Raw genomic sequence first — 20,053 nt, 5'->3', positions numbered from 1 at the left:
TTCTCACACTCAATACTGTGAGTGTTGGTTTCATATGTGTGAATGCGAATGAGGTTGAATAAGTGAAACTCATTTTCGATGATATAAATATAATATTTATAATAATATATATAATATAAATATAATTTATTTTTATCTTTCCTTTTTAACATTAATTGTATACCTCACTGTAATTTTTCTAATGGGTTAATCCCTTTATAAATAAACAAATAAATATGTGCCAATGCACTCTAGTATGAATGATGTTTGAAAACATGTTTGGAAGAATGTGCCATAATAAAACAGTCATGTGAGAATTGTCAAAGGGGAAACATGAGTATGTAATTTTCTAGAAAGTGTCAATCAATTTTTTGTTTAAAATAGTTTATTGCGAGTTGTTTTTCATTATTTAAATATTTTTGTCTAAATATACTAATGCGTTAACTATTAAAAAACCTAGAAGATATTGGTGTCCATTTCCATCCACAGTTTCATTGCTCTTATAGTGTGAATTTTTAATAGTTGACGGGATTATTGTGACACGTGATAATGGACGTAGATTCTTGTTAGTCTTAATAGAATGAATGCAGATTAGGTTGTAGGTGTTCAAATTTTTGGTTACATCGATTTCTCGAACATTGGTAGTTTTATTGTTTTAATAAGGCAAGTTTTTAATAGTCCAATGAAGTTATTATAACACGTGACATATCGTCACGAGAAGAATTTTCTGGAAAGTGTCAATCATTTTTTGTTTAAAATAGTTTATTGCGAGTTGTTTTTCATTATTTAAATATTTTTATCTAAATATGCTGATGGGTTAACTGTTAAAAAATGTAGAAAATATTAGTGTTCATTTCTATCTACACTTTTTTCTTCGCGTTGTCACGAGGTTTGACAGATTAAATGAATTTTGACAATCGGTTTAATACCTATTGTCGCTGCCGGTATTTAATTCGTCGCGTGTTATTATTACCTGGAATACACAATACGTTCTAATGGATAGGTGTACGTAATTTATCCGTGGATTAAAGAAGCTAATTATGTCGGTTTATGCGTGTACAAGTATATTACTAGGGACAAACCTGCTGAAAACTCGGACACAATGGAAATTATTTCGGCTATGTCGAAAGTGTCGAACAATGGCGTCTATTTAAAACCGTGTTGTCCAATAATGGTATAGCGGTTTTCAAGGTGTAATAAATAATAAATAAGAACACGGTGTTTTTCGTTGGAAAAGCTGTAACTCAGGCTTAGAGCATCTCGCGTTCCGTCGATAAGAAGGAAATCAATTATCTTCGTCGAAGTTTTCATAAACGTTAACCTTTCTTTAATGCGTACTTAATAATTAATTATTACAGCTGTTTAATAATATAAATTAAATATAGTACGCGGAGCTTATAATAATTGAAATGATACAATGTAGACAAATCGTATATAACTATGTTCCTTCCTTGATAAAACATAACTTCATTGGTTTCAGAACCAGTTATGTCTTTTCAACAGTAATAAGTTTAAAGCTAATTTTTAAAGCTTCGAAATTTTTTTCCAAAAATGTGCTGAAAAGATTTTCAAAAATAGGGATTTTTATTTTTCTTTTCTTTTTTCTTGGCTTTCAAAAATTTCGAAGCACGAACAAAACTGTGATTCTTAGACTTCTCGAAACTCGAAACTCGCAATTTTGTTGGACTTCGAGGTGGTATGAAATTTTAAGAAACCTACCTCTAATTTTTAATTATATAATTAATTATTTAAAATTATATAATTAAAAATTATAAAATAATATATTATTAAATATATAATTGCAGAACGAAAAGGTTGAAAGTAATCTAATTGGTTCTGGTAGATGGAACAAATTATAGCGATGTGAGGACTACCAAAAGAAATTAAGGAGGACCGAGATTTCTCACAAGTGCCTCGGTTAGGCCTCCGATTCCTATATATACAAATTTCAAACCTGAAAATAGTATCCCTGTTTAAGGTAAGGGCCTGCTAGGTAGACTTACCAATGAGTCTACTACCAGGCCCCAGGGCGAAATTTCTTTTTATCCCTTCCAACACCACCGTAACACTGAGTATATCTATCACACTAATTGACTAATTGACAACCACAGGGCGAGTACTCCTACAAAATTGTTTCTAAAAAGTTGACATTTTAGCCCTCTAGTTTGGCTGCTGTTGTAACATAAATAATTTGATTTATATGATAGTATATTACACACCTATTTATACGTCATAAATTCAACAAAAATTCTACAAATAGAATTACTATCAAATAATTCCAATTTTTTGAAAATCAACGGTATATAATTTCATTGACACATTTTCTTAATTATTCACTATATATTTAATATATCGTGGACTGTATTTAACATTATTTGCTCCTCTTATAAGTAATTACGAATGATATAAAATAGCTTTTGAACTGGTTAATGGAGAAAAGAGAGAGAGATATTGGTTCATATCGCGTATATGTTCCTTAGCCATGGAAAAAGTCAATACCAGATCAATGAGCTAAGCGAAAGGAAAGTTCGCCGATCCAGTGCCGCCATCTGGCGAGCGCCGCTCCAAGTAACACTAACTTCATGTCCAGTATCATGTCCATGGTTACGTCCATCTTGCAGCTATCTGGAAATTCGTTTATATCGATTAATCATTATTATAATGATTCATATTTCACGAACTATAATTCGAACTACGATTAGATATCGATTTAATTACACACTGATGCGTTTCTCTACATTTTTATCCAGCATCGTGCAACTGCTCTTAAAATTTTGTAAAATATCAGCTTGACCCTGTCTGTGGAGAATTAATCCAGAGGATATCGTCTCGATTTTTCAGCGGAAAACTTTCAACGTTGTCATTAATCACTGTGGAACAGTATATTTCAGCCTGGTCGTTTTGCACTTTCGTGACTTGACCACGGCACACCCTAGGATACTTTTATTATTTCCGTTCAGTCCTCAGGGGGTTTTCATATCGTTACAATTCATTAGGAAACACGCTAGCCGTGCAACGTTGTTCTATACCTTTCTCGAAACGCATTAACTTTTCCCTATTCCCTCCGTGTTCCCAGTGATCTAGTCGAAAATAACGCGACAGGTCTCGTTTCCCAGATTATTTACACGGAGAAAAATTTATCTCGATTTATTTTCCCGATGTTTCTACGTAAATTTTCTATTTTCAAAGCGTGGTGGCATCAACTGACGAGTTTATGTTAACTCTTTACACCCCACTGGGGTGCTTTTAGCGCCATTACGAGCGACATGATTAATTTTCAATTTATTATTTGGTATTTTTCTTCACCGATGAAGACGAAGAACGATATTTTTAATTTGAAACAAATTTTTTCTTTTTAATTTCGAAATTAAATTTTCAATTTCGGCGTGTTTTCCAGGAAATTCTGCCTGGTGTCATTGATCGACCGAATAAAAAATTACTCGCTGCCAGTGAAGAGTCAAATATCTAACAAGCTTTAGCACTTAGTCCCTTATTAGTTAAAATCGTATTTAAAAATCTAAATTCGTACTGTTTACATTTTAACCGCGACTTTCATATCCCGTTCTCCTTTGTTTCTTATTTTACACGTTTCGCGAGATGTAAATTCGAGGAATTCTTTTCCTTGAAAATTTGCACGATATGAAATAGGGTATTAAATGTACTACACGTTAACTTTAATCGTAGCGAACGCTTTAATTTTTGAGCATCGTGTTTGAAGGGGTCATTCTCATACGAGATCACTGAGAAAATGGAATAAAAGAAATAAATCGATTTTTTACATTAAAGAATGTATCGTTGATTTACCGTTGAAATTAATTAGTATAACAAGTAATGATTTCTCGAACTCGAAATTTTAAATGCATTTTCCACGAAATGTAATTGGAGCAATTAACGTAGATAAAATCTCAAAACCTGCACGGTTGACTGTTCTGAAATTTGTACACGTACTTCAGTAGTCGAATCAAAATAATATTTTTTATAATAAGTCCATCACTATATTAAAAAGAAATAAAAAATTTTGTTTGAATAAAAAGTCGTAGAATGAAATGATAAAATTTGATTAAATATATAAGTTCTTGCTTTTTGCCAATTTTCAACGTAAAATAATTATTTTGGTTCTGTAAACTTATCGAGTAAAAATTTCTTTGATTTTGTAGCTTTAGTCAATATCGAGAGCTGCAGTCGATGTTTAAACGCGTTTTTCCCGTGAGCGTGATATCAACGCAAAAATCAATAAAAATCAATAAAAATCAGTGAAAAAATTATTTCGTACTACCAAAGAATAGTTAAATAAACCGCGAAAGTAAGTTACAGCGTTAGATGTAACATATACTGAAAGAAGAAAGTTAACAAAAATGTTGAAATCTTGGAATATTTACTAGGATGGACCCAAAATCACTTTTATGATTGAACAGCGATTGCGGCAATTATCGCGGCGGCAAATCCGCGAAAAATTATTGGCGAACACGTTTCACGCTATCTAAATTCTCGTTTACGGCTAGTTTGACGTGAAGTCGTTTCAAACGGAATAACTTGGGCGATGTTTCAGCCGATAAGTGAGATTTAACGTTCAACGCCTGCGAAACAATAAAAACCGTCGACGAGGGGTGTGTGGGAACTGAGCGTATCGTTTTAACGGTATAATGGACCACGGTTGATGGTATTAAATTTACATGGGCAGAGGTTTTGCACGCCTCGCAGCGAACTTTTAATTGTGCGGAAAACTATTCGATTAATAGGTCGGCCCCAGGGGTTTGATAGCAAACGCTATTGCCTGTATCGATTTCGCGAAGCTGCTTCGTTATTTCTGAAAAGGGGCTACTCCATGTGGCAGCTTGTTCCGACGAATTAACCACTCATTGACGACCTCTGTACCACGCATAGACTTCAGTTTTTTCGCATAACCGTGACATCTATGCTCATTAACTGTGGGTCGCAATTGTGTCAACATGGCCTTCATGTTTTTTAAATCTCTGTGTATATATGTTTCGGTAACTTTTGTAATTGTTATCATTTCTTGTTGACAAAAATTTGGAATACTCTCTAAATATGTGTCAATGGATGATAGAACAACTGTCTTAATAACTCTTATGGTTTATTCGGAAAAAATTATCCAAGAAGTGCTTCCAAACAGTGGGTCGTAGTCGTGTCAACATGTCAATCTGCGTACATATATATGTTTCGATAACTTTTATAATTATTATTATTTTTGGTTGACAAAAATTTGGAATACTCTCGAAATATGTGTCAATGGATGACAGAAGAACTGTCTTAATAACTCTTATGGTTTATTCGGAAAAAATGATCGAAAAAGTGCTTTCTAACAGTGGGTCGTAGTCGTGTCAACATGTCAATCTGCGTGTATATATATGTTTCGATAACTTTTATAATTGTTATTATTTTTGGTTAACATAAATTTGGAATACTCTCGAAATATGTGTCAATGGATGACAGAACAACTGTCTTAATAACTCTTATGGTTTATTCGGAAAAAATTATCGAAGAAGTGCTTTCTAACAGTGGGTCGCAGTCGTGTCAACGTGTCAAGTATGCTTTTTAAATCTTCGTGTACATATTTTCTGGTAACTTTTATAATTGTTATTATTTTTGGTTAACAAAAATTTGGAGTACTCTCGAAATATGTGTCAATGGATGACAGAACAACTGTCTTAATAACTCTTTTGGTTTCTCCGGAAAAAATTACCTAATAAGTGCTTCTTTTCTTACTTCTATATCAGAAAACACCCTTAAACCCTTTTGATGATTTCGATTACTATAGTCATACTTGTTTTTGAGACTGTTGTCTATTGATTCTTGCCTTGGTGACGGGTCGAGAGTAGCATGTAGCAGTCAAAAACCTAATCCATCTAAATTACTAAAAAATTTATCTCAATTTTAAGTATCGTGTTAATTTTAAAATAAATATTAAAAATTCATAAATACTTTATGAATTATTATACTATGATCAACACTGTTGCGATGTGATTTTGACTGTTCCATTCCTAATATTTATTACTCTTCAACCTGGAACCAGAGTCGAAGGGTTAAATGGATTGTTTTTACAGTCTTGGTGTCGAGTTGTCTCGCAGAATACGATACACAGGTTTCGTTTAGCCTTTCGAGTGAGGAAAATTTTCTTTCATACCTCGTTTCACTGATCTTTTTCGTCCAAATTAAATTTTCAAACGCAGCTGCTTCAATTAACGACTACGTGCGCTCGCTATCCAACGGTAAAGGGAAAAGGAGAGAACGCATTTTGTAGGAAGGATTTGCTTCGAAATCTTCGTGGATAAAATTGTCGTTAATTATTCCGGAACGACGTTCGTTATGTATCGGAAGTACGATTTAACTTCGATAATGGCGAAATTGGTTTTAAAAGATTTCGTGGAACTTCCGTCGAACGAATACGATTATTTTCGTGGAGCTTGCAAGGTGTTTTGTTAGGTTAGCTTTGTTTCGAACTCTGTGCAGACAGACACGAATTGGTGGTAAAACTAGAACGTTTAATTACGATATAAGTAACTAATTACTGGACTTCGAATCATTTCTCAATTGTATATATTCATAGGAATTAGATAAAAGAATAAAATCTAGGTATCTGGAAGGCTTAAAAAAATGCATTTTTATATTTCACATATTCTTTACATTTTATATATTTTGAATATATATTTTTAAGCACCTATACCGATTTATACTACACATTTCGTTTATCATATTTGTTTCTAAAGTGTAATATATTTTTCTAAATTATCAGGTTAATTTGTCGCGAAAGAAATCCAAATTTGCGTAAGCTAGTCAATAATGAGGTTGACATCATTATATAAAGTACGTAAGCATGTATACACATATGTTTATATTATCGAATAATTCTTTGAAAAATGACAATAGGTACAGCCCTGATATTTCTGAATCTATTCTTCGTCGTGTGACGGTTTAATACAATTCCAGACAGCCAAGTATATTCAAGTTTATTCAGGTCTATATCAAGAAATCGAAATTCAGGTATCAAGTATATCGAGATAAAAGAAATAAATAAAATAAATAAATAAAAGCGATCCAGGGTGAGAATTTTGCAAAATCCTGGAATAAATGAGAGTAGGATTAGAAGATGACAGCCATATTTAATAACGAGCAATTTATCGGAGAGAATAATTTTATGAGAGTAGATAGTTTTAGCCATAGAGCCAAGGGCTCGAGATTTACGATATTACGATAATTTGAAAATAAATCATTTTGTTTCAGGAATGGAGGCAATCATGTCCGAGTTCTTCAACGACACCACGACTGCGTTTTATATCATACTGATTGTTTGGATCGCTGATCAGTACGATGCCATTTGCTGTCACACACCCGTTACGAAGAGGCACTGGTTACGGTGAGTGTTTCATTATGAAATTTTCTAATTCGCGAATGTAACTCGAACACGATCTTCTTTTACTTATAATCGTCGGATCCGTTGCATTTTGACGTTACAAATATCAATCGGTCAATTGTGTAGCATGAGCCCCCAATTTGTAGGACTATTCCCCGGTAATCCCTTCGCAGACGATGATCTATCGGTTTGATAGGCAATTACACCTTTTTATAACAAAACCAAATTTATTTGAGCTTAAATACAGCGTCATCTTCCATTCAATTCTGATTATAACTCTTTAGAACTCTATTATGATCACAGACTATTCTGTCGTGGAACAAAGATCAGCTCAAAAGACCCCATAGCGGTCCTCCAACGGTCAAATCCTAAGTGGCCGAATGACAAGAACATCGGAATTTTCTAACGTGTATCGCAGTTTCGAATCGTTGGAAAACTTTCTGTTTATTGTTTCGACTGGTCCCAGGCACGCGAAGCAATGCGACCCACCTTCCATAAGGTTAGGCGACGGCACTTGGGATTCGGCCAAGGGGCCTCAGGGAGGTCAGCACAAGTCCACGTGCGTGGTACCCTCAGACTTCGGCGAGCTACGGGGCCATAAACGGATATTTTCCAAACGTGGTCATTTTCAACAAGATCATCCACGCGCGGGTGATCTTCATGCACGTCACCCTGAGCGAAGGGGTGCCTCCACCACTGTCTTCGGTCGAGGGACGATTTCCTCTTTTTAGGTGACCGATTCTCGGACCGAGGAAACGCCCTTGGTCCCATTTAACCAATCAGGCCACCGTTAGCCCTTTAGCGAACTCCCGATTTTCCTCAGTTCGATCACACGGAAAATCGAGGAGTCAGTCGTTCTTACGTCTTTCAGCTCGACTATCCTTAAATTTCTCGTGAAGCGTTGACACCGTCAGTGTTCGACTCAGCGTTTGACAGATCTTAGCCATTCTTCTTGCTCGCGATCATTGAACTGGTTGCTCGATATTAATTTGGCAGGCAACATTGACGATGCGTAGCATGGCGGATTTACGACCCGTCAGAATTCAGCGAAGAATTCAAACGTGACGCGACACACATACTCTATGCACTCTATATATTGTCACTACGATTCACTGAACTCTCTACACTACACCAAACTATTATATGGTAAACTCTCTAAACAGAATTGAATTAAACCCACGACAAATCTTCAATTGCAAATATGTTAAAAATTATCGAATAGTGGCACCTGTAATCATATACCTTCACCATCAGGGGAATTAAATCTACCATCTTACAAAATTTGAATCATATCGATGACTCGAAGACTTTGCAGACTCTTTATAAGATCACTCACTCCTTCGCTCTTAACACTATTTCCCTTCTTAGGATTCTTTATCTCGCAATGCCACAATTGTCATTTTTGTTTCTCCCTTTTCGACTTTCTGTTCATCCTAGCACGATATTCGTCGGATTTTCACGTCTCACTTTCGTAATTAGTTATTCTTCTGATCAAAATTCGCATAATCTACGTTCGGATAATTGTCGTTTTACTGTACTTCTTTTTTCCTCAATTATAAGCGTATAGTCGGGTATATACAAAATTCTTTTAAAAAATTACGATGTCGTTAACGAAGTGATATTTTTCCTTTCATTATTCGATTATGTACCTTTTCTTGTCTACCTTTCGACAATTTTTTAATCACGAATTCGAAAGGGAAACTTTTGAAGAAAACCATCTTCTCTTAATTGTGGCTGTGAAACAGCATGGTTGCTCGAAGAGTTCGAAGACCGATTTGGAGTATCATTCCCAGTTGAATTATCAGGGAAACTTACCAAGACCAGTAACCAAATGTTATTCGTACCACTGGCAACAGAGATGAAGTCTATAACGAGTTCATTCGCTATTGGTCGTCAGTCCCTTGCTTTTCGGATCGCGATAGGGATAATCAAAGGAGCATTTAATTAAAAAGGATTAAACTGTATTAAAGTAACGTCGGTAAAGGCAGTTGTGGTCTTGGGCACATCGGCAGACCTCGCCTTTTCTCTTTATTCTGGCCCGTGCTGCACCTCCGGCTAAAATTGAAACGATCAAAGTATCTACTCTGTCTCGCAGCCTTTGTTGGATGACCATGGAATACTTTACCTCGTCACGGAAAATTTACGAGAGGACCAACAAGAGTTTAATATACAACGCTGACGAATTATAAAAGGACGAGCCATCGATGCTTTAATATGTGAAGTTGTATAGCGATAAAATGGTACAAAGCACAGTGGCGGCATATGAGCTTTATTAAATTACAACCTGCCTACCGCTAACTTGAAGGTAATGCCGGCCTAATTGATCAGTATAAAAGGGACACGTCTGATTTCGCTCGAATTTTACAGAATAATTCGTCACTGTTATTATATACGTAATTGAAGTTGAGTCACAAACAGATAATAAAGTCAAAAGAGATGTGCAAATGCCTTTTACAGTCTGATCGTCTGCCACGAGGAATCTCGGAACATTGACAGAGGCTTGGATAATTTTATTAACCAAATTTTTATTTCTATTATTAATATAACGAAAATATATATCAACGTAGATATCAACGTAATATAATGAAAATAAGACAATGGTCTTGAAGGAATCATTTATTTTTCTTTTTTAACATTTTTTCGTAAATGCATCAATAACGAAGTTATCACCCGTAGCGTTGGCGTGATCCGTCCTGTATTATAGTACGAAGACTATATATCTGTAGTAGATAATTCTTATCTTCGATTTAAGAGATGACTCCATCGATTGTCGATAAATTATCGGTGTAAGATTGTTACCGACAATATATTTCCAAAATTACCGACGCATACATTTTTTGAAATTGGGAAATAAAGTTATAATTAAAATACATTACTACTTAAATATAATTATTAAATACAATAAGTTGCTAAAATACTTGGGATCAAAATGAACACATTTTAACACTTTGATTGTCACGTTGGTCATATATGAGTGGTCACGGTTTCTCCTGTGAGTCAGTGAGCGGATGGTTATCAGCAATGGTCTGTAAATAAGAGCCTCTCCACGATATATCCTTGCGTATGCGATGGCACCTTATTCTTCGCATTGCGAGAAAGCTCAATCTCAAAATAAATTTATAAAACGTTATAAACGGTCTAATTCATTGCAAAAGAATTTAAAAAATTGTTTTCGAATTTAATTTTCTGTTATATTCTATGCTGGTTGGTGCCATGGAGTTATCCTTTCGTTCTCAGGACTGATATTGGTTATTTTATTAAAAATAATCGAAAATGTAATACTTACACTTCGTACTACGTGAGCTACATAAAACTGTGATCAAACGATGATTATTCTTATGCGCAAATATGCGGCCACCTCTGGAGAGACAGAAGAGACAGGATATGTAGACTATGTCACAGAGAAGGTGAGACGTATGAACACCTGGCAGAATGTGAGGAAAGAGGGGGGAAAGAAGTCTGGGAGAGATTCTAGACGAAGGGGGAAAAGGATTAGCGGACCTAAAAAGGATAGTAGAGAAAAGGGACGAAAACCAAAGAGAAGACGATAAAGGATGTAAACAGAGGAAAGACCAAAGAACTCTAAGTGCAATAAAGGACAAAACAGAGTTATTAGAGTTATTACAGGAATAGGCATTAAATATAAGATAGACTGTAAGAGCACTAAAAATTAAGACGAGATAACAAAGTATGTATATGGAGCTGGAAGTCATCTGTATCCGAAAGGCAAAGATTATAATAAACTACTACTACTATCTGCAAATATTGTTTCTAGAAGAGAAACTTGTTTCTACGTTCTTCATCGTGTTTTATATCGATGTTATTCGCACGATTTTCAATGAATATCGAAACACAATTGGCATTACATTATTCTCCCTTTGCTTCGGTAATATGCTGCATTTTGAATTTTTTAAGTATCATTCTTGGTTTGGTTTTTATTAGTAAATTCGTCCGGTTATCTTCGCATAGGCACCCGTTTTTCGCTCGGCACTGAAGGGGTTAAAACAAGTATCTTCTGCCATACGAGTAACTTCCCAGGCAAGCTATCAAAGGTTTAATCTTCTTCAGTCAATATCAGGAATACCTTGCTGTATTTCTCACTGAAGCAGTCCCGTTGGTATTCGCGTACGGATATCGGCATAATGAAGTATGAACGCCTCTATAATTATTGCTGTTTATTGATTAGCGTGGAACGCGCAGATCTCGAGCGTCGGTATGTACAGAGAAATTTTGATTAAACGACACGGTCTATGCATGTAATGAGCTTTACGAAGCACGGTTCATATGGCTATGTTTATGCAGATTGTTCGCTAATTACGTTCTCGTGGTATGCTGCTTATACTGACACGATTCATCCTTCACGTCGTCCCTATCCGATATGACCCGATTGCCATAAATACCTTCGATCAGTTTCTGCAAATGGTCACACTTGGCCATTTCTACGTTCCCTCGCTGATCCTGTACAGACGTCGAAGCCGGATCAGGATAAAATCCTTCGCCTAGTAGGAATCGAGCTTTACTACCTACGCTTTATCGGAGCGAGAGAGGAAGAGGGAGAAGCAGGATGTAATTTCCTTAAACCGACAAAGGTATGGAACGAGACATTAGGGGTATTAGACGGCGATTAAACAAAATTGTCCCCGGTGATGGTCCAACTTGTCGCCTTGGATGTTTGAACAGGTTGGCGACGCGCGAGTAAACGGTCGCCGAAATGGCCGCGGATAGGGGACAATACGCGTAAAGCGGGACATTTTAAATAAGAGTTCGACAAATGAGTCGGATAGAACGAAATTAACGGGTCGTTTAAAAGCGACCTTTGCTGTTGTCAATTTTCGAAATAGCATAACGAATGAGAATTTATTTTCTTGCTCGTATGTAATATTGATAGGTGAATTTTTAACCCTTTGCATCCCTTTATCGAGCGTGACTCGACATCACTTTTCATTACAGGAACTCCTGTATCGAATTACGCTTACTTAAATTACTTAAATTCGAAATAAAAATTACAACAATGTTTGAGAGCTAAATTTAATATAATAAGTAAACAAAAGAGGAACTGTTCTGTGAGGTAAATTTCAAAGAAGATACTTAATGTCGTGAAAATCGAGCGACGACGAGTATACTCGTCAGTCACAGAGTAAGTGTCGCTGTTAAAATATTGGATCAAAAAGATGAGTTTATTTTATAAAATTGACAATTTTATTACTAATATTTACTTATTCGGTTAACATTTATTCTCTTATTGGTTAGTTTTTATGGATATCTATGAATTTTAGTGACCGTCAAAAAATAGCTAGGTAACTTTGGGCCAGCAGCCATCAATGGGCTCAGCGCCTGGTCAGCGTCACGCATTTGTCCCGTGGCGGACCATCCCTGAAGGAACCCTATCGTAAATCAGCTTTCCGACTTTTGCTTTTGCCCCTTTTACGCTAACATCTAAAAAACGTTATCATCGCGCATAAATAAATTCGTTATGCGAACTGATAAGCTGTTTCAGCCGGTGCATACGGGGACGCACGAGTTCGTCTCAAATTATTCATATTTTTTATTTGTTTGTTTCATTCCGGCCTGGCCTCAAAATATTCTAAACATCTTGAAATTTGAGAATATGTTTTATTTTTCACAAAAATTACAATTTAAATAGCCAATGGTCGCTGCTTTTTACGCATGACGAGTATACTCGTCGTGACGCAAAATCCTGCCACTTCTCCGTGACGAGTATACTCGTCAATCACAGCTGACTGGTTAATGCGTACCAATTTTTTGTTATTTCGGTATTTCTTAAAACGATCGATTAATAATTAATTATTGGAATATATTTAAACGTACCTCCCTTATTTGCGATAAACAGGTAGAATTTGTTTAATACACCTGCTATTCACCTAATTCTTCGATTACGCGATTCCGTTGGTTTAATGGTACATACAATGGCGTTGATTTAGTACGAACCAACCAAGGAAAGGATATAGATCTAAACGGATTCTCTCTCTGACGAAGCACGGTCGTAAGGACAGCTAGGTTTCCTTTAGATAGGTTAGAGGTTAGACACGAAGCATTGGAACAGTCGATGTTAGACAACAATTAAACAGATCTGACGCTGGTAATACTCCTATAGTATCGCCTGCGAGATCAGAATTATGCGTTCCATTGTCTTTAATCTACGTCGGTTAGGGGATTTGCGCTGGATCGACTTTAATCGCATAAACGGGACGTATTCGAGGAAAGGTAATTGGCCCGACTTTTTACTCGTACAAGTTAATTTGCTCAAAAAGAAGGAGAACTACTTCGTTCGACCTTCTTTTCGTGCCACGGCTAGTTTCTCTCGAGCTCCAACACGGATCGGTTTTTGTCACGTAAACCAAATAGATTTAATGAACGGTGATGGTCCCTTTTAGAAAAATTGGCTTTTTAAAGGCGAATGAACGCTACCTGGATCTCTTCCTTCTAGAATTTAGACTATTCCAAAGTTCACGTTAGTAGTCGGAGCATCGTCTGCCCGGAGTAGACACGGACTCGATAACTTAATTAAGACGGGAGGAGGAAAGAGCGTACTCTAAAAATGAAAAATGAAGGAATAACTTCGTGAGACTTCGTCTAGGTTATTCTACGGGCTCGAAACACTCCGTAGCACTGATTTTTGATCGGTATTTCTTTGTATTTCGCTGAATTCTACGTAACGCAAAATATTATTTAGTTATTCACTATTTTTGGAGTAAATATAGAAAATTTTTGTTTTGATTTCGTCATATAACGCGTTATTATAATTTATTACTAGGAATCGAGTCTATATTATGCAATGCAGTTTGCCATGTAGCAAATTGTATAATTATATCGCAAATTTCTTTTATAGAAAATAAAGTAAATTTCTTTTTGAATTTGTCACGAATAGATTGCGAATATTTATCTACTGAAAATGTGTTGAAATATGCAAATAACGTATTACGTAGGGTATGAGAATGTAGTATGTAAACATGTGCAATAATATAGCCAAATATTTGCAAAGAATATTCGAGATATGTTCACCGATATTGATATACGAGTAATAACTTTATGTTCACTGATACTAACTACAGATTCAGGGTCATCAACTTTATTTTCATTCGTTCTTATTATAATTTAAATTACGGTAAATAACAAGTATTTTTTCTGTCCTAAAAATACGTACATATATATTCTTCCATATATTGTAAAATGTTGTTAGTTTCATTATTAGTTATTAGTATTAGTAATACTTGTTAATATAATATATATAATAACGTTAATATAATAATATAATAATTTTTTTTTATATAATATATATAATAACGTTAATATAATAATATAATAAATGTTATATATAATAACAAGTATTTTTTCCGTTTTAATATTTTCTAGAAATTCAATAAAAAATACCTACATATATACATACTTCCATAAATTATAAAACGCTGTAAGTCTCGTTCTTAGTAAACTTATTCAGATTTTTATTTCGTCCGCGACAAATTAACCGAATAATTCGAAAAACTATATCGAATTTTGAAAATATGCAATATTCTTCGACACGTGCACTTGAATATATATATATATATATATGCCAACGCAAGATACGGAAACTAAAAGATACCTAATTAAAAGATACCTTTTCGAACTGTTCCAGCGACGAGACAAATTTCTATTCAGCTTATGCTATTTCTCTAAATATAGACAAGGGGTAATTAAATTTTTGCGTGCAGTAACGAATTATTTCACTCGCGAGACGAAGCAGGTTTGCAAAAGAAGGCTTTCGAGGATTAATACTGATATCGAAATACTTGCTGCTGCAACGAGTGTGCCGTTTGAAATGGTGACGAAAGTAATCGTGGTCTATTCCGATTACGTAAAGCGTTTTCAGTTCGAAGCCATTTCGCGGACCAGACGTGAGGGTGATTCAATTTGCTGCTTTACGATCTTGGCTTCTCGAGGTTCTGGTTGCCTGACTTTGGGTTACGATAGGTATGCAGCCAACACCGAACACCGTCCACTGACTGCTTCTACGGGTCATCCGGTTTTAATTAGAAACTCGACTTCCGTTTACACGCGGTTTATCCGATACTTCGAGTTCGCTTCCCGCCCTCTATCATTTGTAAGTCATTTGTAAGTCAAGACCTTTATTCGAGGAACATGATTATTCCGAGCAGTGGAATCGAATCCGGATCAGATTTTTAGCTGTGCTTACAGTTGTTGACGAAAGTATTCGGACGACATATATATTTCAAGGAAGTACACAGGATTGGAAAATTATGATTTTAATGGAAGCATGCGAGTTATTCATAGTTGAAGTTCTTCGAAAACAGATCTCTGCTTTTCAACATATTTTAGAATTTCAGCTGATTCCAAATTGGTCAAAGGGTAACGTGTTTTTATATAAATGTAAATAAATAAATTTTCGGGTGAGAGATAAACGTTTTCTCTGCAAATAATTCTCCGATTTCCTATTTAATCGACTAACCGATAAATTTAATATCGATTAGAATATTTTGCTTATGAAATATTAAATTGCTATTTCAAGTAAGTTTCGGATAAATAAAAATTCGCACGAGACAGTCGCTATAAAATGCGAATGGTGTTCATATTTCTGTTGCACAGCGAAGAATGCTTGTATTGTTATTACGATTATTATTACACCTATCGTTCGATACTTGTTCCGAAATATTTATTTTCGATAAAGTTATAATCAATTTTTCTATTTACTTCTTAATTGACCGACGGAAGGGCGTAATGTCGATTGGAATACAGCGTTCAGGGAATAATAATTATGGTTATTTGAAATGACAATTGTTCCATCTCAGAGGACGCGTGTATAGCATAACTTTTATTTTAATTTTCGATAATTCTAAAGACTTTATTATTTTGTATTACGACTGCAACTTCGAAGGTTAGACGTGTCTCTCCGCCCTATCAGCGAATTAAGTCATATATCTAGATGCAAAAGTACAGAAAATTTACAACTACCAGATCTGACAGATTGGGCCCACGTGCGACAGACCCACCAAGGTGACGGACAGACACCTACTTATAAATCTCGTCATTGATTACTGAAAAGCAACTTCCTTGACAGTTCCCATTCCTCGGCCAAAAGTCCTTCCGACACACTCACGTCCAATAAAAAATTCTATTTTTCCTCCACCGACATCTACTTTTAACCAATCAAAACAAACTCGAGGAAACACCGAACAGGACACGACGTGACATTACAGGAAGCAAAGTCAGTACGTATTCGTCACACATCACCGAAACATCTTATAAATATTGTAAACCGCGTGTTCGTGACGATACTCCGTTAACGTTCGCATTTAATTATTGTACAGTTTAGTTACAATAAACAACCACGAATTAGTCAAAATAAATAATCTATCTCTCATCTACTCTCGCGATTCGCAATATATAAACTAATCACGCGATATTAAGTTGGTGCGTAATGCGTTCCTGACAATTTGAGAAATTCAATTGGTTGGACGTGACAACAATTTTTTAACTGTCATTCCAACTAAATTTCAGTCGAGAATAAATGAAACTTTGCGCGAGGTAATTGCAATAAGATGCAAACGATCAGCTTAAATTTCCGTTACGCGGGTATACCTGATACGGGAAGTCGGCTTGATTTGACGAGGAGTAATTTCACGTGGATTTTCAGCAATGATTTTTTTACTTTTTCTTTGCAATGCTTAATTAGTAAGAAATAAGAGGAATATATTTTCGCTCGATAAATATGCCGTTTGACAAGCGTTCTTGCTATTTCACGGGAAGGGTCGCTGTTTAAAACATCGCATTGAAAGAATTTTCGTAGAAGCATTTGCTTCCCGTGGCTCTCTGTGTGTTTAATTTCGCGTCATTAAAGGCACCAGCTTGACAAAAAAATCTAATCGTGCAATATTAATTTTCCCGCGTGATACGTTCTTGACAATTGGAGAAATTTCAGTGACTGCATGCTACAAAGTTAAAGTTTTCCATTCAAAAATTTTTGGTGCTCTGTCACTCTACAGTAGTGTGCATAAAATTCAACAATTTCCATCCCGGGTTCAGTTTTGCTCATCCCTGTCGTCGTCTTCCAATAATTTCGAATATTCTCTGCCATATCTTGGTTTTACAAAGGCAAAATTGTCCCAATTATTTTTAGTATCACGAAATACGATTTTTGACGTAGAGATAATTTCCTTCAAAATCCCATTCCACAATTTCTATGCTACAGGAGAATATTACAGGACGGGTGTTCGATTTAAAATTATTTCGAATACCTGGGAGATGCGCGACGCGCGAAATTCCTCTTGCAAATTCGTCTGACGTTCCCTGTATACTTTTGCTATGGATCAGGCTGAAACTCTGGAAGTGAAATCGTGGCTCTGCACAATAGCAACGATCCGTTCGTTCACAGGCAGAAAATCGTCGGCGATACAGAAGAATAGACATCGCCGGAGGGTGAAAGCTACTGAAAGTTCAGTGATTGCCGCACCTGATATCTGTTGCACGCGAGTGCTGTGTATTTTCCTATATTCCTTGGTCTTTTTACGTATCACACGGGCGCAGACTCCTCGTACCTGCGAACACTGTTTCTATCTCTGCGACCTTTGCGCGTAAAAAATTCTCCCCGGCTGTGTCGTAGGAATAAAACGAATAGAAATGCCAATACGCCAGGTGACTTTGAATATCTTTAGCGTTATCAAAAAGCCAGTCGAATTCTTCCTTTCCAAGCGTCACTTTATACCTTCGTTGTTTTCTCCTCGATGGTGCATAGAAGTTTCAATTATCCTTTCCGTTTTAACTTCGCGTGAGACCGATCTAACATCCCTATTTTATTATATTATTGTTAAAGGGGTTATAACGCAAGGAATAATAAGTCGGTGGAAAACTGTGGAAAAACTGTATAGATCTTTATTGAACGAGCGAATGGTTAGAACTGGCCTGTTTAGGGCCACGCAGGTCAAAAGTCGTCTTCAGAAGACTGGTGACAAAAGACAGAACGCAGGGGAAGGAATCACCCCCACACCGCTGGAATGTAGAGTTTACTTCACCATTGAATTTTACCATAACAATTATTATATGCTATGTTATATTATATTATTATTATATTATTATATATTTTATTTTGTGGGGGTTCGCCCCCCCAGTCGTAGGGATGTTGGGCCAACGCAAGTACCCTCGTGTGGCGGTGTAGCTAGAAGAGACGATAGGAAAAGGAAAGGATGCGTTTCGTTTCGGGCCTGCTAGTGGACTCATCAGTAAGGCTACTCTAGCAGGCCCTGCCTTGGACCGAGATACTATTGGAAGGTCGGGAAGTTATATATGTAGGAAACGAAAATGTTATATATAGAAAAAATCCTAGAACCTCCTTCAAGTAGGAATCCATCTATTGGGGTGAGAATGTTGCCCCACGATGCCATAATTAAAAATTTGCTTATTTCAAATTATCCGAACAGATTTGTAGGATATTTTTAGACTAGTCCTATTGTTTAAGACTAGACATTAATAATAAACGTAGGTATAGTAAATTAATTAGAAATTGGAAATTATTTGTAATGTATTTCGAATTATTATTATTTACGTCCATTCGTGACTCATGTCACGATAGTCTTGGAATCTGAGTATATTGCGAACTAAATTTTCTAATTTCAATCTTTCAATTCATTAGATATTCATGGTTGTATTCGTATGTCAAATTGTATTCGGATAATTCGTTATTTGTGTAATCAAATTTCGCTTAATCGACTATGCACTGTGTTGCGTTTCGTCGATTACTTTTCCCCTAACACGAGTATGAGGTCAAAAATTTGTTGGACCTAATAGAGTCAAGATAGTGAGTCTACAGTCAAGATGGAAAAATAAATAAATAAAGATAATAAAATAAAACTAGCATTGTCTACAAAATTTTACTCACTGGAAAATGCTTGCTTATAAAATAGTTGACACTAAAATTTTCATTGAAAATTCGCAATTCTTTATTCAGTATACATCTCCCGTATACTATTCAATAGTATCTCTCGTTATTAATTAAATCTTTTTTAGAGATTTTACTGCTTGTCCACTCACCGGTTATTTGAACGTGATAGGTTTAGCGTTAACAGCATCCTTGAACTGTATAATTGGATCCATCGGCGTGTAATCATTATCGAACGCATGACACGTGTATCGGCTGCCATAAGGACCAATCTGCGACGAACTTTTATTTCTCCTAAAGATCCGAGGATAAATGCAATCAAGCAATTAGTTTCAACCACTTGTCGAAGCGGAAGGGTGTCTCTTCGCGAACCAACCTTGATACACACGCATGAGTCCTCTGTACGCGTTGTGGAAAACAATTAGAAAAGTGCTTTTGCGATTCGTTTTGCTCCTGTGTTGATCAGATTATATTGATCTTGTGTTTGATTCCTCGAATAGGGACAAACGACATCGCCTGTTTCCACGATTTAAATCCCTAAAATCGATGTTTAATCCCTGCTGGTATTCGTGAACCGTGATCCGGTCGATGTTAAACATAAGCTGCTTTTGCTCTCGTCTATCATGGAATAATTCTTTCACTATGATTTTATCATTTTTGCGAAGCAAGAAGTATAATAAGTCTGATAAAGAATACTTTATTATAATAAAGTAATAATTAAATAAATAAGCTATAATAAAGTAATTAAATTATAAGTATTCTTCGAAATTGATTAATAATAAAATATATATACGAAGATTTTTATAAATTAT

General features: G+C 35.7%; 1 protein-coding gene across 6 annotated transcripts in view; it reads left to right on the top strand.

Annotated features, from left to right (window-relative positions):
• The window catches only part of LOC108549103 (membralin), a 146,670-nt gene that overhangs the window by 44,575 nt on the left and 82,042 nt on the right, over positions 1 to 20,053 (top strand). For all 6 annotated transcript variants that reach the window (XM_017902346.1, XM_017902349.1, XM_017902347.1 and 3 more), the window contains exon 10: positions 7,222 to 7,354. In XM_017902346.1, the coding sequence (XP_017757835.1) occupies positions 7,222 to 7,354 (133 nt within the window). The remainder of the gene's footprint in view (positions 1 to 7,221; positions 7,355 to 20,053) is intronic.

This window comes from Eufriesea mexicana, unplaced genomic scaffold (assembly GCF_001483705.2).
Source record: "Eufriesea mexicana isolate 0111107269 unplaced genomic scaffold, ASM148370v2 scaffold1830, whole genome shotgun sequence".
In the NCBI taxonomy this organism is placed as follows: Eukaryota; Metazoa; Arthropoda; class Insecta; order Hymenoptera; family Apidae; genus Eufriesea; species Eufriesea mexicana.
Note: the sequence above shows the minus strand (reverse complement) of the source record. Positions and strands in the feature narration are given on the sequence as shown.